We start from the raw sequence: 20350 nt of genomic DNA on the forward strand, positions 1-20350 counted from the left end.
ATGATCTGTAGAAGCTCTTTCAGATTTAGGTTACTTCCCAGCAGCCACACCGTTTTTCCACATCAGATTAGAGCGTAAGGCGTGCACAGCTACGACTGAGTATAAACATTAACACCTCCAAGGGTTTAAAGATAATCTAAAAGTGAAATGGTAACCAAGTGAAATGGTAACCAAGCAGTGTTGGGAACACCAGGTGAGTGTTTGGAGAAAACTGGGAACTATTTTCTTGGCTTATGGGTATTCCCTGCTCTCGGTTCCAACTGCTACAGCGTTCTGTACAACCGCACAGAGAAAAGCAGGACTTGCACGACGGCTAAGGCAGTTTCCTCGCAGAGAAGCAGAGCTTTGCCAAATCGCACAAACAGCTTAATAGTCTTATTTTTGTCTGTATTTGCTCTTAGCACATAATTAATTCTATTTTCAAAATGCACGTTAATTTTGAATAAGATTCCACATGCAGATTGTTAGGGAGGTATTCAGAGCATAATCATGCTCTTCCACACTGAAAAAGGAGTCAGCTGCGGGATGAGGATTCATATTCTCACCATTGAGAGCTCGCGTCTCAGCCCCAGCTGTGCCAGGAGCTAGAGATGCCAACCAAGGACTGAAGAGAACTTTGTTGTGGAGAATGAGAGGAGGAGACCCGGGGAGGGGAGACAAGAAGCAAAGCCTGAAGAACTCTTTCAGGTATGCGCAAATGCTGTAAATGTGTTCCTCCCTTGCCACTTACAAAAAAATACACCCTTCTAACTATGTTTTAATTTTTTTCCTGATTAACAAGCTGTAAGTATATACTGAAAGGATATCTTTTTAAAAAAATTGAAAAACTGAAGGAGATCCTTCATTTTCAATATTGAAACAACAACAAGTAGATTATTAGCAAACTGAATGGAATTTTGCTTTGATGCTACAGGGGACTGCAAATGTCACTCGGTCCCAGAGATCGGAGTACCCAGGTTTATGCCGTTGAACATCACACCAACAAGAGCTCAACATCCAAACGTCAGTTACGTCGCTTGGGCAGGGGATAAGGCCAGTTAACGTTGCTATTCCCATAAGCAGGGTGGTTTATTATCAACTTAAGCAGCGAGCAATCATATAAGCTGAGACCAAGATAATAAAGTAAATTCCATTCAGAGGCTGAGAAATTTGCAATCATTTACATTTGCCTGAGAAGAGGTGGATACCGGCAGCTGGACCTGCCTGCTCTTCAGAAGTGGAAATGAAGGTAAGATCAATCTCTTTTACTTATTAGGCAGTGCTAGCTACGGCAGGCCTTTGAAGAATCCCTCCCTTATAGGTGTCTCAGCCTTTACCATTAAGAGGTCATTTGGGTGAGGAAATCAGATCACCCCGAATTGGAACCTGCAGTAGTAAGATTCCTTAAAACACCCTGAGAGGCAATTTCAGTTCCTAAATCCAACTCATATCTTCCCCCCCATCGTTGGGAAGAGGATACTGTGTTTACTGGCAAGAACATGACAGGTTTGATTTAAATCATGAATGCACATCAAGCCCACCATCCAGAATCATACAGAACACACTCGCCTGGTATCTGAAACAGTAAAAGCTTCATGGCTGACTAATCTTCACACAGAACACCATGAAAATTTGTCATCCAGCAAGGTTTGGTTTTTTTTAAATAGAAACTGTGAAACAATTCTGTTTTCATTTAAAAATTGCTTAACTAGAAAACTCAGAGGGAATGAAACCTTTTTCATAATAAAATTAAAATATAAATTAGTAATTATTATTTTATCTTTGACAGATAAACTAGTTACTATGAAATTAATGTAAGCCACAGCAGCCTTACATGGATAATTACACTTTTATTGATCCATTAAAGCCAGAATATTTCAATAACATATTCAAAAGGTTATTATTTACTCTGCGCTCATTAGCTTCACTTAGCATAGCACATATGTAGCAGAAGAGTAAATGAAACATCAGTTAACTGCTTAGGAAGAGAGATGAAGAAAGCAGAAACACATCCAATAAATTCGCCTGTTATACCTAAGTTCAGATGTACTGTAGCTTGACAAAGCTCCTTACGGATGGGAGCGGCAGTCACAGGGAGGCAAAGGTCCCCTGCCGAACAGCGGCAGGATACCATGGAAAGACATCCACACGGGCTCTGCTGAAAGAGCTGGTGCCCGCGTGCGCATCGGTGCCCACACAGATCCGCTGTATCCTCAGTAAAATAAACCCCCTTAGAACCACTTAACTGCATAAAATAAGCCTCCTCTGGTACCTAAATCTTGCGCTATGAGTTTGAAAGAATCCCTTACGTGCGTACGTCAGGCTTATGGTCGATTAGCAGAGACCAACACGCAGCACTGTGTGTCACCTCCTGGATGGCAGGACAACACTTACTAACGTGGGGGGAGGGAGGTCTATAACATGTCTTGTATAACGACTGTTACTAATCTTGGAAAACACCCAGCACTGAAATATTAGTCTCATTTTAGTGTCAAAAATTAGAAGTATTTGCTAATTCATATGACAACCATACAGCGTGGTTTTTTTTTAACCTGTGGAAGAAAGCCAAATCACCCTCAGAGGCGAATGAGGGCAGGTGATGTGTAGAGAAACAGCACTACTTATCACTGACAGTACATGATGGAAGTATTCAAAAGCACTTGCGATGGACAATCGAGGGGCCAGCTTCCTCGTATTCATCTTTACTGATCCACATTTGCTGAAAAGTGGAGAGAGACGCCAATATTGAGCCCCCAATCCAGACAGAGTATTTACGTTCCGGTGGTGCAATCATCTGGAAGAGAAGTGCAATCTGTTGTAAATAAAGTGACAAGCAGATAACAGAGTAGACATCTCTCTGGATGAACTAACTAGGTGAAAGTCTTTCCATCATAGAAGCACAACTCAGGGAGGCAAAGCACCTAAGAGGTAGAAAGGCTGCCGTATTTTGTCTTCTACCTCAAGTCGATTGAGATGCTATGATGTTACTACGAGCAGACAAATACGGCAGCCCATAAGATATCTGCAGGTGGCCCATAACACAGCTACCAAAAAATGATAAACGTATACGAATGACAATTAAAGTTTTGAAATATTAACCTGATTACTTAATCTAAGTAGCTTGTAAATAAAGACCACTGGGACAACACTACACAGAATGGTCTGAGCAGTTTTTCAAGAATAAAGGAGTTCTTTTATGTTAAAAAAAACCAAAAACAAAAAAAAAACCCCGTTGAGATACGCTGATGCTGTGCATCTAGCTAAGCGCTACACATAGAGCTAGGAGATCTCCTGCTGATCCCCCCCTTAGCTCCTGAATTGTCAAAACACACTGGCTGTACCCCTGCTTCTGCATCCTCCTGTCTCCATCCCTGCCGCTCCGTGTCATGCCTGTTCAATGTGCCGTCTGCTGCCTGATAAAAAGGGCCTCTATTTCACTATACATTGCCTTAAGTCAAGCCAAAAGGGTTCTTGCAAATAGCTAGCAAGCTGCAGACTTTGCACACTGCTTGGATTTTGGGTTTATTGTTTCACCCTTTTCACTACTGACTTTCACTGATAGCTACGCCTTGAAGCCTGTAATATTCCCAGCATCTTCTCGGTTGTTCATGCCCCCTTTAGTATTTACAGCTCCGTCTTCTCTACATTCACCCCTACCTCTCTTGTTGTGTTGTGGTGTCTTTCAAGTAGCCCTTTTCTCCCTCATAGCCCTGTTTCACTGGGAATCCCGCGGGACTCTGTCCCTTAACTGCTGTTTCACATTTTCTCAAAATGACCTCACCAGCTCCCATGGCTTCAGCAACCATTTTTATTCCAGTACCTCCCATACCCCTCTTTTAATCCTGCTTTGGCTGGTACAAGGAAAAGAGGTACTCTCCTAACGTCAGGACTGGGGATGCGATCCTGGACATTCTCTCACAACATTTTGCTTCGTGTATAAGAGCTAACTTTCCAACAAAAGCTTCCTTTGTAAGTGCGGGTGTTCAAAGTTACCTTGATCTTCATAGTACTTGGGGCCAAAGCTGTGATCTCTTTCTGCATGCGATCGCCAATCCCAGGATACATCGTGGTTCCTCCAGAGAGGACATTATTAGCATAGAGATCCTTACGGATGTCGATATCGCATTTCATAATGCTGTTGTAAGTGGTTTCGTGGATACCTGCAGATTCCATCCCTGAGTGGAAAGAAGTTTCAACACGTTATTTCTCTTTGTCCCCTTCTTTTTCTTACTGTTAAAATGAAAGGAAGGATCACTAGTCCAAGCTCTGTCCCATAAGAAAAGTCCAGGGGAATAAAAAAAAAAGGTTTGTGATGCTTAGGAGAGGAAGGAGAAAGACGGGACATACTCCTCACCTTCTCTGTGATCTCAGCATAGCAGTTACACAAGCAAAATACACTTGGGAGGAAGAAAAATCCCCATTACAATTCTGTTCGCTAGAAACAGAAGCTGACTTGGCACTTCAGTGAGCTACCTTGCTTTTGAGGCATTTAATTTGAATGCCAGTACAGTGAAGTTAGCCTCGGGTACTATTTTTTTTTTTTTTGCTAAAGAAAAGGAGCCGTCCTGGGAATACAGTTTGAACTTTAAGTACTAGACTTTTGAACTAACTTAACATGCACATTTTGACAAACATCTGTGATCCAGGAAATCCTGCCTTCTGTCGCTACATTTCTGATCCTGACCATTGTCAGGACCAGCTCTGATCCCCGACGCGCTTCTGGCAGCCAAATCCATCTACTGAAGAGAATTTCTCCTGCTGATGTTCAAATACAGAACTTGGAGCTATATTAATGCTTGAATAGTTTTATTTCTACATACAAACGGAGTTAGCTTCACCATTTAGTTTAATGGAAATCGTGCCAAACTGCCCGCAGCCGTTTCGCTCAGTCCTCTAGAGTGGAATTTAAGTGGAAAGTAGGAGATTTGTGAGGGCAGTACGAGTTACCACATAAAGCGTCAGTCATCCACTGGATAGAATGGGAATTTTAACACTACAGATAAAACTATTGGAAAAAAATGTACAATTTGATTTTGTATGGCTAAATTACAGATTAATATCATAAAATGATAAACAGAAGCAGCATCTAGGTAAAAAAAATCCACATAAGCAGCACTGTGCAGTTATTTATCAGCCAGTCAAGATAAAAAGCATGATCTTCTGACAGCGCTCTAAAACATCATCTTAGAAACTCTGCTGCATTTATAAAAAGGTTGAAACCATCTTAGAATTCAGGTATTTCTAAACTGACAGGCATCTTTTAGCCCAGCAGCTGAAGCAGCAGCGTTCACAGCTTCTAAAGAACGGATGAAGCTACGTGTTTCTAAGGACATTTGAGGATAAATACCTCAGTTCCTACAGCTGAAGGCTGTCTATACTTCCCAAGAAATTATTTTTTCTATTCTCTGTCAAGTCCCTAGAAAATAAAGTCCTGTCCCACCTATGAAGGATGGCTGGAAGAGTGTTTCTGGGCATCGGAACCGTTCATTCCCAATAGTGATGACCTGTCCGTCAGGAAGCTCGTAGCTCTTTTCAAGAGAGGAGGAGGAAGCAGCAGTTGCCATTTCATTTTCAAAATCCAAAGCCACGTAACAAAGCTTCTCCTTGACATCTCTCACAATCTCCCGTTCCGCTGCAGACAGACAACAAGGTTTTGAGCAACACACGGTATGACAGCCAGGCCACAGATCTTCTCGTGCGTGTTTCCCTGAGTTCACGATGGTCGTACAGTCCCTTGGGTCCTGACCACTCTGTTGTAGATACAACATTACTTTCCCTTTGCATTGCCAAATTTCCCTCATCGGCAGGTAAAAGATACAATATACTATAGAATATTGTAAACATTCATGGTTACATGTTTATGTTCCCAAACCTTCATCAAATCTCCCGAGGTTCAGCCGTTACCAGCTACTAACTTAATTCCTTTGTCTGCGGAAGAGCTATGATCAAACACAACAACTAGTTATATTTGGCAGTGACTTAGGACTTCCTAATGAGGTGGCATCCTCATCCTTGACGCTCAACATATACACTGAATGCCAAAGCCAGGAAAACCCCACTAGCTAACAGGAACTGTTTCCCAGGCCAGCCCAGCAATAGGGTGTTTGATGCCTCTCGCCGGGTACACGCTTCCTGCGTAACAGGACAACTAACAGAGCAAACGTGTGCAAAGGGCATCCAAAGCACAGCTCGTTACCAGTGGTGACAAAAGAGTAGCCTCTCTCTGTAAGAATTTTCATGAGATAGTCAGTCAGGTCTCTGCCTGCCAGATCGAGTCTCATGATGGCATGAGGCAAGGCATAGCCCTCATAGATAGGCACATTGTGTGTCACACCATCCCCGGAATCCAAAACTATTCCTGGAAAGTGAAAGAAAAGGAGAAGTCGGTTATTTCCAGCCGATACAGGGTCTCCACATACTCCATATTCTAACCCAAAACATGCAACAACAAAGATGCTCACGTGGCAATTGCTTCTGTCATTTCTATAACTAAAGAGCTGCCCACCTGAGATGAAATCATTAGCATGAATAAGCAGCAACACCGCCAACAACCACCCCAATGTAACCACCAAAATAAGCCCACTACCATAACCCACAACCCGCCAATCCCCCCCAAGTCTCAGGAAATGGGTCGGCGGCCAAAGACACAGAATATACAAAAACCACCAATATGCCACCCAAATAAACCGTACACAGCACCAAGGCCACAAAAGAAGCCCCCAAACCCAACAACCACCCACACCCTACCACAGAAGCTAGCACTAACAAAGCACAACCCCAAGAAAAGCACAAAATAGGTAATAGCAATTCCTGCTTGGCCTTTCTCCAAGCTCTGCGGCCCAGAAAAAGACATGTAACATTCAGTAATTTGGTTGTATTGCTCTCGCTGAATGGATGCTGGCCATAACGGTCTCTCACGGAGGCAGAGGCTTCCACTTCAGATGGCCCCTAGCACTTTACAGACATGATATAATGGACAAACTGTAAATAAAAATCTATCTATAAAATCATAAATTTGAATCTGTCAGTAAAATAAACCAACCCATTAGGGAAAATATAACAGCAGTTCATCTGTGCACAGCCATGTTTCCTATATTCTTGGATAGGAAGTGAAGTACATGTTTTCCACTCAAGACGAATAAAGCATTTCTGATACCAAACAAGCATCCAAATAGCTGAGTTTCAAACATAAAACACATATTTATGATAACTACAATTGCTGTAAGCTGGTGATCTTTTTATACACATTTTTATTGTGGCATCAGGCTACAAAGATGATATTTTAGGTTTTTTTTCCAAGTATATGAAGACACAAGGGTTGCTAAGAAGTAATTTATCGTCTCAATCCTAGATCAGACTCTAAATGGCAATAGAGCAAAAGAAGAGACCTCCGTGCTAATTCTACTGATCGCTTAACAGCAGACATCATTAGATGACTGGAATTCAATAATTAAATGGAATATTTTCATGTAGCTACTGAATATTTTGGGGATTTGGGTGTTTTTTTGGTTTTTTTTTTCTACTTGGAATGGAGCTTAACAATAGAGGTAGGTCTGAAGTAAGAAGGAACTGTGTGTTTGGAACAATCTAGTTAAGACAGAGCCTCTTCTCTATGCTCTGCAATGAAGGGCAGTAGCAAACTGCATCGTCTTTTGTCTGTTCTTATAGTTGACCCACAGTCACCTGAGCTTTTGAAGCAGAGCCATAGATGACACCCAAACCTGCCATGAGGCTGAAAACAGCAAAGAGGTACTTGCACAGCACAGTGCGAAGCATTCGGTTTCCATATGGCGATCAATTCTTCCTAATACACCGCTGGTGCATCATAACGAGCACATATCTGTGTGCGCGTATGTGCGCATACACCCACGAGAGATGGAAAATACCACTCCCGGAAAGACTCACCAGTCGTTCTTCCGGATGCATACAGAGACAGCACTGCCTGAATTGCGACATACATGGCTGGCACGTTGAACGTCTCAAACATAATCTGGAAGGAAGAGTTTGAAAACCTTTAGGATCTACATTTACGGGTATCTGAAAAGACAGTTTTGGTTTTTTTTAATGAATACTGCCAGTTACTGAACCTCCTGAACCATGGTGGTTCTCTGAACAGCAGGCTATGTCTTCTTCAGAATTTCCTTTAAAAAAAACTCAACCAAACTAAAACAAAACAAACAAAACAACCCACTGAAGTCAGTAGGTATCTTTCCATTGACCTCAGACTAGGTCAGTTTCTTACTGATAATATTAATTGAAGATGACACCCTGGGATAACTTTTTCACCCTGACAGCAGGACTGCAAGAACGCAGCAACCTAAGGTGTATATAGACACACACACACATATATATATATATATGTATTAAAAATATGTATAGGAGACCCAGCTGGAAGAAGCCACAAGGGATAATCTGTCCATTCCCATCTCAAGGAACAATCAGCCATCCCTGGCACAGCTTTGGTTCTGTCTCAGAAATTCCTCTGCTGGAGCATCCACAGATTCCTCCACCAAACAAATCCAGTGATACGCTGTACTTAACGATTATCAGGGTTTTCTTGGTGTCTTCCTAAAGCCTCACTTGGTCTAGTTTATACCCATTACATCCCATTCTGCGCCCCCAGCAAACACAAAAGTTTCTCTTGTCTTTATGGTGACCTTAGCCATATTCTCTTGCCTCATCCCCCACCTCCTCCACTCAAAGTGGCTCCAGCTCTTTCCATCTCCTGTGTCAGTTACCCTGCAATTTTATCCAGGCAGACGGAATAACATTTGTTGCCAGCTGGACTTCCACTGGAGCTCTGCTAAGGAAAACCATTTAGGGCACACAGTGAACTAGCACACTCTGGACAGCCCTACGTGCTGTATCCCTTCTTAAACCGGTGCCACCTGCCTCGGGCAGCGCTACCCCATCACTACGCCTGCTGCTGCGGCCACATTTCACAGAATCATAGAATCACTGAGGTTGGAAAAGGCCCTTAAGATCATCAAGTCCAACCATAAACCTAACTCTCCCAAGTCCACCACCAAACCATGTCCACCTAGGCGCTACGTCTACACATCTTTTAAATACCTCCAGGGATAGTGACTCAACCGTCACTGTTGTCCCCGTCAGACCCACCGACATCAGGGGGTTAAACTTAAACTTTGAATTTCATAACCTGATACCTTTGCCAATGAAGTCTACTTTTAATAAAAAGTATGCTTTTGATTAAAGAATACACAAATTACCGGTATTTCATAGTTAATTAGTGTAATGAATTTAATGCAACCAGTAATAAACAATAAGCCTTTAAACAATCTCGAAAACAGGATTTATCATTACAGTATAATGACAGAGAAACAGCCCTAGACATGTCTACTGTATGAACCACACCTCCTGGTTGTTATAAACTAGGCTTTTCTTATGGTCTGTTGTTGTTTATTAGCTCCCAGTTGTATTATCTCCCAGTAATGTGTGCTGTCAAGCTCACTATCTAATTAGTTTATTTACACTGTTGCTACATTGACGCATAATCTTCCTATTAAATATATGCCAAAAGTGGGCACAAAGGGCCACATCTAATTTTCCCAGGTGATTTTATATCTATATCTGTATTTCAATCACACTTACTTCTGGTGACATCACTGGCTAAATTTATAATGTGGACTTTTGACCTCAAGGCTGCTCTAAAATATACTCACTTCAGAGGACACCGTTTGGTTCTGACCCGAGTTTGCTATATCAGACCAGGTGTGTCAGGCAGAAACATTTAGCAAAGCATCGTTTAAGTCTGAACGCTTCGGACAACTCATTTTCCCAAGCCAGCACAAGCATTCCAGTTTTGGAACACTTTTTCCCAGATCCCTACAGAAGCGCTCCAGCTGGGAGCTCCACAAAGTCACCTGCATGACGGCCCTCAAGGATCTTTATCCAAATCTTCTAAAAAACCCCGCAATTCTGGTACGATAACTAGCATTTTGTCTGGTGCAAAAAGGCCGATAAAAGGACAGTGTTCGGGTAGAAGGCAGAGCTGGTACAGCACGAGCTGAGGAGTTGGGCTACTACAAGTTGAGCGCTCTTGGTGGCCAGAGGTAGGGACATGAAAGGCGTCACTGATCCAAAACCCACACAGAAGCGTGATTCAGCCGGTACACTGAATTTAAATACAGTTTAAATACAGATTTAAACATATCAACAAGACACAACTCCATCCAGAAAGTTACATGAGTCCTGGGTTAATGTTACCTACACGCCGAAACTCCGCACGATAAGCCACCTTAGCTTCCAGCTTCCCCACTTCCAGAACTGAGCGCACACAGTCTTGTGAACAAAGAAAATCACTTCAAGCTTTTAAGAGGCTAGTTCCATATATCGCGCTGCCACACGCAAGCACAAAACATTTTAGGCCATCCAGAGAACTTGTGTGAGCAGCAGAAACTCTTGCTCTCCCCCCATGGCTTCGCCAGCACGCTCACCCACGCTAGCCCTTAAGTGTTACCTCCCAGATTAAGAAGGAAGTTGAATACCCAGGACTATTTCTATTTTTAGCTGCCTCTGTGGAGGAACAATCCGCGGCACAACATTCAGATGTTACCTGAGTCATTTTTTCACGGTTGGCCTTGGGATTCAAGGGGGCCTCGGTCAGCAGGACGGGGTGCTCCTCCGGCGCAACCCGGAGTTCGTTATAGAAAGAATGATGCCAGATCTAAAAATGAAAGTCGCTTTAGGAAAGTGTTCTGAAAAAAGTCATTCCTTCTGTCCACAGAACTACACAGAAAGCTTTTCAAATACAGTCTGAGTCATCATTTTTTTACAGACACATTAAAAACAGGCCAAAAGCATGCAACAGCAATTCTGCCAAATTCAACCCTATTTTAGAATCAAAAAACCCATTGGTTTTTAACTGTACGTAACAACAGAATATAACCTACACAGCGGAGCCCCTCCAGTTCGGACTCCCTAAACAGAGCATAGATCGTCCTCTCTAAGCAGGGCACTGGTTAGTTCCCACCCCTGGTGCTCTGATACAGAAGCCGAGCTGAGCACTGAGTTGTCAGACCTGGGATGACTTGTCCACTTCAAGCTGCTTGGAGACCGATCCAGTGGCAAGTCTTTGGCAAGATGCTCTTTAGAAATCTAATTATTTCCACAGAAGCAAAAGGCCCTTTATGCCACAGCTATTTCATCCAGTAAATCCTGAATCAAACTCACTCTTACTATAGAGTAACTAATTTCTTAGTCACAAGTCCGTAAAGTACTGTCGTATTTTGTCATGTTGGAAGGTGCTACCTGTACCAAAGGATGCTGGCTTCGATTCTCTGAGGACCATGGCTGTGAGGAACTGAAGGGAGTTTTTTCTTGATGCCAGCTCAAAAACAGACTGTTCAGTAACACAATGAAATATTTCTCATCATCTTGTTCAATTCCTTCCTACCCTTATTTCTTTTTGTTTTCTATTTTTAAGCATATTCCAGCTTTGCCTGACGCACGAAGTTTGCTTCTGAGCACAAAACATCAGGACAATTTTATGAGTAAGTTTATTTGATTAATATCCTACAAACAAGTACTGTTATGCTCAAAAAATGAACTTAAGTGGAAAAAAGATCTTATCTAAATCCAAAGCACCTACAAAGTCAATAGCTGTCGGACTTGGAAAAAAATGTCAATTCCATCTCAGCCCCTTAGGAAAAAAAATAACATATCAGATGTTTCCAGAACTGGGGCTTGGGACGCTGGGCCGTCTCCCATTGGAAGGTTTAGAATACAAATACAGGAAGAAGTTGAATAAAACAGAAAGTAATCATGTAGAAGTTAAAAATATAAATCAGATCTAAGAAGAAAAAGACTGCCATTTCAGACAGGAAAGAACTAAGGGAAGGAAAGGAAACCTCCGTGCTTACAGAGTAACAAAGTACTGGCGATTTCAGCAGTGAGGAAAGCAAACCTGGACTCGAATAGCAGGACCCTGCCTAAACCTCAGGCAATTCGCAGGTTTCTCCTCAAAACCAGGCATGACTAGGCACTGTACAGCCCCTTGACCTAATGATAACCGTAATGTTAATGGATAATGATATTCTACAGGAAACAAAAATAGCTCAGTGTTGGATTTTATAGGTCATGAGAATTAAATGCAAGCAGCAAGCACAATAGCAAAGAGAAATTACTGCAGAAGAATTATTCCAATGCTTATATTAAACATTTACATAGTCACCAGAGCCAGAAAACACCCCACCGCAATGCCTTCCCTCCCATACGCTGTCAGCCCAGTTGCTGTGAACAAATTAACAGGGATGTACAATGCCCTGTATTATTATCCAGCGGAAAACAGAGCAGCCCCAATTTGAATATTGTGAATTGAAGCACAGGAGAAGAAGAATGCTTCATTTCATCGCCTACATGCTCTCCTCCATTCGCACGAGCGTCTGTGCGTCCTGCAGCATCCTCGCTCTCGCACACATGCACACTCAGCCTAATCTTCTGGTGACCCCCCCCTCCCTTTTTGTAACGTGGGGATGGTTGGGCAATGCATTATCATGCCTTTGTCCCATTTTTGGCACGTTACCCAGTAATTCTCTTGGTTTTTCCACATCATGATGTTTTTAGTAGCACAATTTCCAAGCATTGGAAAGAAATTGGTAGTTTGGATCAAAATTATGCAGATGGTTTAAAAATCTTGGTGCGGGGTGGGGTGAATATATATGCACATACAAGGGAGATTCCCTTAGCATCAAAACTTTAGGAACCGCATTTCAGAACTTCTCTCAGCCGTAAAGTGCGCTCACACGTGTGTACATGTGTTCGTGTCTCTGTGTGTGTTACAGAGCTTCAGGGGAAGCTGAGATATACGACTGAATCAGGGAAGTCTGTATATTAAAAAAAAAAAAAGCTTTTTTTCTTATTTGCAATAATCACAAAACTTAGCAACGCTGTTTCTTGTCTCTTCCCTACCGCTGCCCTTCTCTCATTGCTTCTTTTTTCCGTTGGCTGCTCATTCCCTTGAAAGCAGCCTCCGCTTTCGGTCCCGCTCGGCTCCTGGGCTCAGCAAGACGCCCAAGCACAACTCGGCGTTGGGGCGTCTTTGTCAGCCACTGCGTGTTGCAAGCCGTGTGTCGGAAGGTAAGTTTGGGCAAGGGACCCACTTTCACAAGTAATTCCTTCATCCGTTTAAGTGACAAAGAGACGTTCCAGCTACAAGAACCCATGGAGTACCTGACCATTAGTTGAATTGCAGCACTGCCTGAAGCCTCCACCACATAACACCCCTAAAACCAATCAATCTCCCACGCATTTACACTACTGTAAAGCACAGGCCACCTTTTTTATCTTCCCTAATTGCTTTTCCTAACTAGATTTTAGATGGTCTGGTCTAGCATCCAGCGCTACCCAGGAGAAGAACACATACCAGCATGTGTTACACACGGGACAATATCCAGATGCAGAGACCAGTCGCTGAGGGAAGAACATAAAATAGTGACCTCCAATTTTATTCTAATTTTTTCTCCTCCTCTAGGGAAATGTAATTTCTTGCTGAATGCAGAGGGCAGGAAAGTCATCAGGAAGAACAACATAACGGGACGTATAAGGTAGACTTTCTACTCTGCAGAAATGAGCATCCTGTCCTCCCAGCAAGCAGTGCAATAATGAAATGCAAATACTATGCTTCCATCTAGAGGAGTAGGTGGGAAATTTACTTCCAAATATGAATTGAGGAACTCCCATTGCTCCTGAATCGACTTTGGTCCGTTCATCTGGAACTTATCTGTGCTTATCAGTTTGGGTCCATGAACATGACACAATAACTGCCTTTAGCTATACGTATTCTAGCTGTGTAGGCCTCGTCTCAGCAAGCGTGAGTACGGAACACCACCGGCCCCGCGTCTTCCTTTCCATGGTATTTTCCACAGGAAAACATTACTGGAAACATTTGCTTGTGCAGTTTCCTTCCCACACCATCCCACCCGGAGATGAGAAGGGACTGAACGGCAATCCTGTCTTTAAAGACGACGTACAGTATTTCCACACACAGACTCAGATGCTTCCTGAAGACACCAGGACATATGGGATATCAGAGATATGTAGCAGGGTGAGAGGGCCCTTCGGGCTCCTCCTGCCCCTCCAGCTTCTCCCATGAGCCCACCTCACCGCCTGCGCCCGGTCTGGGACATCCTTAAGTGGGCATTTCACAAAGAGGTCACCGCACCGACCGCATGCCACGAGGCAAAGTCAGGCTGGACAGAGAATAGACGCCTTCGCCCCATCCAGACATTAAAAGCTAACTGGAATCGGCAACAGAAAAACATGCTTCAGGGAAAAAAATCTCACTCTCAAAGAATTAGAATAGGGACAGGAAGCCCCAGCCTGCCTTTTCCTCTTGAACTGACAGCGAGAATGTCACATGTAATACAAGATGTGAGCATCACCCATCTTGTTCATGCAGGCAAGTACTGAGGAGGGAAAATCACCTCTCCACCTCACAGCTTTTGCTCCCAATATCAAGGTAATGCATCTTTAATATTCTCTGATTCACCTCTAATGAATCACAACCTGGTTGGTTTTTCTTTTTTCACTTTAGCTACTTCCTATCATTGTCAAATGTTCTGCCTCAGTACAAACCTGAAGACTGAAAACAGTGTGTATAAAGCATCAAATACTTTTATAATATACTGCCAAATCTGAGGAGTAATAAGCAATTACTTTTTTGAAAGAACAGTAACTCTAGAAGTGCTGAGACCTGACCAACACCTGTACTAGCATAGTGCACCATCCCTTTACCTATACTGCAATTACAAATTCTTCAAGGCTTTTCCCTTTCGTTACCAAGGTTAATGGCAGATTGCATGCCTTGGATAAGACGTTACCTCAACAAAACTGCATTAAAAATAAACACCCACCTTTTCCATGTCATCCCAGTTAGTGATGATGCCATGCTCGATGGGATACTTCAGCGTCAAGATCCCCCGTTTACTTTGTGCTTCATCCCCTACATAGCTGTCTTTTTGACCCATTCCAACCATAACGCCCTGCAAAGTATATTAATTCTAATATTAGGGCAGTAGATCATGCCTATCAGAGACAGGATATAATTTCTAAGTTAAAACTTCACATGAAATACTGTACCTGCTACTGCTCTTCCAGAACGTCCCCCCAGAACGTGCAAGGAGCTAAAATGTGAATTCATTGGTAACCACCTACTCTGTACTAACATCCCCCCTCCACCCACCAGCAAGAGCAAGGCAGCTTCAGAAACGAAGGGAGGCACCTCGGTGCAACCAAAGCCCGTGCAGGAGCCTGGCCGAGCACCACCAAACTCGTGGCCCTCCGCAGGGGATGGGTCCTTCGTCATTGCACAACGGAATAAAGGGAATTGTAGGTGGAAAAGATATAACCTCCCTAGATTTACGTCATGTCTTTGCTTGCCCTTTCTGTCTATTGCTTTTAAAAAGTGAGATTCCCCTTTGCTGGAAGTGAAACGGTATTGAAAAATACACATTTTCCAAAAAAGCATTAATTCATATAAAACATTTTCTAAAAGTAAACTTATTAAGTAATAGTTTTACCAACTTGATCGTGTTTGCATTAGGAAGCCTATCACGATTGCCCCAAATAATAGAACAAGATACGAGGTACAATATTATTCATCAACTAGGATAAAAATAATTAATTTTTCTCACGGATACATTTTCATTCCACAGATTCTATAATACAGCTGCCGAGCTGCTAAACTGCGCAAAATTACATGCCAGCTCTAACCACTACTAAAAGCCAATGAACAATTCGAGAGGTTAAAGAATGGACGCGTTTTCAACCACTGATATTCAACTTCAGCAATTCACAGAGGTGTTTAAAATGCATTCCTTAAAATACTTAATATTTTACACCTGTCATACCAGGCTTATTGAGCTCAGCAAAAGAACACACAGAACTTCAGGGAAGGGTTTTTACAGCCCAGAAAATTAAAATCTGACTCAGATATTAATAAAACAAACAAAAATCTGCGTCTTCTATTTATAAAGGAACTGTTAGGAAATTAATTGAGCAGAAAGACCCTTTCCAAGGTCAAGAAAAGCCACATTTACCCTTTCCTGTCCTGTTTGAGTCGATACAGGGACATGCTAGAGACCCTTCTGGAATTTTATCGGGCCATACTGTTGCTTAATGGAACAATAAGAGGATCTTTCCACTATTATTCGTTTGGTTTCTCATGCTAGGAATGTTCTGCCTTTTTTCTTTGTATTAATACAGCAAGTATTAACTAATCCAGCAAGTTGGGTTGTTGGGATTTTCCATAAGACACCTTCATATCGTTAAAACACTCATGTCCTCTTATAGTCAATATTTTACGGCTGAAGAACACCTTTTCCAAAGGATCAATAAATTTACCTCATAGTATTAAAGATGTGCAGCTCAATCCTCCAGTTCTTAACAAGCTAAACCACAAAGGCCGATGGGAGTTTTGCCTGAATAAATGCGCTGCTTTATCACTGCCACATCTAAAGTCTCAAAAAAAACCCCACAAAAACCCAAAACCAACCCAAAACAACCACCCAAACCAGACAGCACTTCCATTTTGGTACCAACTGACCTGATGTCGAGGCCGTCCAACGATGGATGGAAATACAGCTCTTGGGGCATCATCTCCTGCAAACCCAGCTTTGCAAAGCCCAGAGCCATTGTCACACACGAGGGCAGTGGTTTCATCGTCATCGCACATAGCGCCTCAATTTTGGCTGAAAAACAGTAATTTGGGGGCGGGGGGGAAGGAGACGGCAGGGAATAGGACAGAGGGACTCTCCATCATCTAGAGAGCAAACTGCTGTAAAAAGAATGATTTTGGAAAAGAATAAACCTGAACAGCAGAGTCTATGCTAAAGCCCCAATCCTGCAAAGCATCTTAGGTGTCCACATAAATTTCGGCTTGACTAGGTTTTACCAAAACACATTTATCAGGACATACAGCATTAGTTCCCAAAAGGGAATCTCCTCCCCGGTAGCCTCGAGGGGTCCTGAGATGCTCTGTTAATTGGCCTCGTGACCATGGGACAAGTTCAGCTAGAGGATACACACTCAGCTCTGCTTGGACTTCAGCAAGCGTAACCCCGTCTCTTCCAACGCTGAATTACCTTCTAGAAATTTCATTTGTCAGAAATGAATTGACCATATGCACTTAGCAGTTAGAATGTTAGTAGTTAGATGGCAAATAAAAATCCCCAAGCATTCATTATTTCAAACACTGCGGTTGTTCCCTAGTGGCATGTTTAAATTTGCCTTTTTCTTAGAGGGTCATCATCAGTCTTAAACAAACAACTAAAAATAACCCCCACGAAGAGTTTCACGGAAGCGTTTGCTGCCTGTTTTTAAATGACAGCTCCTGTGTAATGTGAAGTGCTCGCTACAGGACCCATTCCATATTTGTAAGTGGCAAATATGGAATTTATCTTCCGTATTTGGCAGATAACACTTATCGAAGTGGTTATTCTGGGAAATAGAACAAGAGGCAGCTGGCACAACCTTCCAGGAACAACTCAACCTCAGCAGTTGGCCAACACATCAGACAAAGTCCTGAACTCATTGAAATTCATGGCAAAACTCCCACCGAGGGAGGGCCTGGACTTCACCAAGACTTCTGTTTCGGATTCCTTGGTTATCTTTAGGACTGTATGATTGCCTCTTTAGGCAGTCAAGGAGAGGGAAGGATTTTGGGCTTCCTTCTCTGGCACTTCACTCGGTAAGGAAGGGTATTTCAGAAATGGGAAAGGAATAAAAAATAGCACTTGTCCCGCAAAGTTCTGGTCCTTAACAACACAAAAACGTATTGAGCATCATTTTTTAAATGAATGCAAAAATGTACTTGACTTGTGATGGCTTTGCAGTTCCACGCGAGCGCTGTGTGCGCAGGCAGGCCAGGAGCGGTGGCAGAACAGCCACCAGCATTAGCGTCTGCCCAGCAACCGATGCGGGCTGTCCTGTTCGTGGAGTTTAAAGTATCTCGGGCTCTTCAGAGGATCCCTGCAAGAATGCCAAAGTCCCTGGAGGTTTATCAACAGGGGCAGGTTGGGTTTTTGAAGTCTGAGCTGCGCAAAGTTCCTGGTGTTCAATCCTTTCCCGTGTGCTTTACAAAGCAAGGCTGTGACACAACTGATCCCAACGCTTGCAGGCAAAATGGAAGCACAGTTTGAGAATATGGCATTATTTTAAATAAGAAAAATCATTTTAATTCTCGTTGATGTGCCTGTGACTGAAAGATACTTCTTCCCATAAGGAACCAGAATAATTGTCTCACATGAATTTGTTAACAGCCTTAACATAGCAATGTTTAACCATTAGTTCTAGTAGCTGCTATTCTGGAACATTCATTCATGTTGCCATGAATTGTTATTTTCTTCGAAAACCCTCAGGAAAAGGCGCTTAGAATGCAATAAACCAACCATTTACCAGCAGCATCCAACATTACAGAACTGCACCCAGACTGACTCCATCAATGTAAAGCAGAAGGAAGCTCAGTGCTTAAACACATCTGAAACGCCGTCAGATGAAACACTAGAATTTAAGAGTAGAGAGTTTTAAAGCAGAGAAATGCCACAAAGCTCCGGAAGCTCAGCATCGCTCCTTGCCTCTGAAGAAAGCTGGACAGGATCAGCTTTAATCCTCCATGGTAAGAAATAATACCCCCATGCATTCACCCCCACAGCATTTCGTATATAGCCTCAGATGTAAAACCGAGGTCAGCACAGCCTTACTGAGAGGAACACAACTCGGGGACAGCCCAGCTGATCCGCACAGGTCACGCTTCGGAGTGCCGGCAGCAATTGCTTTACACTTTCACTCACTATTGATTAGATTCCAGAGAAGCCGCTGACACTTAGTAGTAAAACCAATGGCTGAATTTGGTCCTTCTTTTTTTCCCCCCCGCCCCATTACCTTGCTTTATCCTTACTTAATTACAAGGTGAAAGAACGGACAAAGAGCACTACTTAAAATTGGCACTGATTTGAGTCATGTTATTCCTTTATATCTGCTGAATTTATAGGTTTAATAATCCTTTTCACAAAGCAGCTATTTGGAAATCTTTTCACCAGATGAAGTTCCTAAATAAATTTCCTAAATTTGCTTTATTTTTAGTTTCAATTTTTATTTTTCTAATTCCCAGTGCTAAATTAAATAGAATTAAGAGAGAGCTTCCTTGTGGGTTCTGCAATAGGCCTGATGTCCAGACAGCAAACCCTCCTGAAGTGTTCTTCCAGGTTTCAGATAGACTAAGGAGGTTTCATGGCACACCACTGCTCCTTCCAGCAACGAGGAACGGCTGCACATTTCCCTGCAACCACGCAGTCAAACCTGAATTACCTTACACCAAGAGACCCTTTGGAGTTCCTCCAAAGCTTGAGGCAAACCGCATCCAAGTCCAGCAAGTGTGCAAATCCCCAAAGTATCTCACACCAAGCGAGGCAAAGCATTAAAATCATGAACTGTAACACAAAAAGAACTCAGGGCAATACTTACCCAGGAAACGGTGTTGATTTGTAAAAGCCTCTCTGTAAATGACATGATCTCACCTTCCATTACATTTATATCAGCTTCTGGAACGGAGGTCACAGAATATCTACACGTGTCAAGCCATTTTTGGAAACTTTTTTTTCCAGTTTGTGCTTATCGCAGTGACAGCCCAAAGGCCTGGATAAATTAGGGCAGAATTTCTCCCACCTCTGGATCCTTTCCCACTTGCTAACTTGCGACATGACAGAGGGTTGTTTTCTCAAGACAAAAATCCCTCACACCAAATGAGCACGACTGGAAGGATTTGTAGGCCCACTGTTGTAGCTGGAAAGCACTCTCCTTCATCAGAACACAATTAGCTAAGAATAGCTCGTTATCGTTCTGTTAACACCCATCTTCAAGCTGGAAAGGGAAAAGTCTTACCATGTACAGTACTCGTGTTTCAACTGTACTTGTTTGTTTGTGTGGCGCAAAGACTGAAAATAGCTGACTTACCTCAGTATTTGGGTGACACTATGGCTGAAAACAGGGACTGAATCAGCAACCAGCCATTCAAGAGATGAGCCGCTACCATTTTACAAAAGAAAGATATCTATTACACAGGAATATATTGGATTTAGATAGAAATCCAGACCTTTACTAGACTAAGAAACATTAAAGAACCATCAAAAGGCGGCAGTTGACAGGATTTACCTACAGTGGTAGCTACGGCGGGCAATATTTCCTGTTCCACATGACAAACACAAGTGATGCAGAACATCAGAGACAATTTGGTAAACGTTAACTCTGCAGACGTAAATGCCAACCAATGCCTCTTTCTCATTTGTCACGCGACCGCGCAGCAGACCTCACATGCAAGAACCCTTGGACCTTAAGCAGGTAATTCACTAACGTC

The 20350-nt window shown here is 42.7% G+C and overlaps 1 protein-coding gene across 1 annotated transcript; it reads right to left on the bottom strand.

Annotated features, from left to right (window-relative positions):
- Nucleotides 1-1810: 1810 nt before the first annotated feature.
- LOC142057996 (actin, alpha skeletal muscle B-like) lies at nucleotides 1811-18188 on the bottom strand. The gene is made up of 8 exons (XM_075095020.1): nucleotides 16544-18188; nucleotides 14853-14981; nucleotides 10556-10666; nucleotides 7885-7969; nucleotides 6176-6337; nucleotides 5420-5611; nucleotides 3973-4154; nucleotides 1811-2773 (listed from the first exon to the last, which is right to left on the bottom strand). The coding sequence occupies exons 1-8, from the start codon at nucleotides 16670-16672 to the stop codon at nucleotides 2630-2632; spliced, it is 1134 nt and encodes a 377-aa protein (XP_074951121.1). The 5' UTR covers nucleotides 16673-18188; the 3' UTR covers nucleotides 1811-2629.
- Nucleotides 18189-20350: the final 2162 nt, after the last annotated feature.

This window comes from Phalacrocorax aristotelis, chromosome 5 (assembly GCF_949628215.1).
Source record: "Phalacrocorax aristotelis chromosome 5, bGulAri2.1, whole genome shotgun sequence".
Classification (NCBI taxonomy): domain Eukaryota; kingdom Metazoa; phylum Chordata; class Aves; order Suliformes; family Phalacrocoracidae; genus Phalacrocorax; species Phalacrocorax aristotelis.

What these genes read in the sequence shown, in the direction of transcription:
- LOC142057996 (XM_075095020.1), bottom strand. Translation starts at nt 16,672, where the DNA reads ATGTGCGATGACGATGAAACCACTGCCCTCGTGTGTGACAATGGCTCT. An exon ending in ACTGGGATGACATGGAAAAG is followed by an intron (nt 10,667 to 14,852) that starts GTGGGTGTTTAT and finishes TTTCATTTTTAG; the next exon opens with ATCTGGCATCATTCTTTCTA. An exon ending in CAAGTACTATGAAGATCAAG is followed by an intron (nt 2,774 to 3,972) that starts GTAACTTTGAAC and finishes CTTCTCTTCCAG; the next exon opens with ATGATTGCACCACCGGAACG.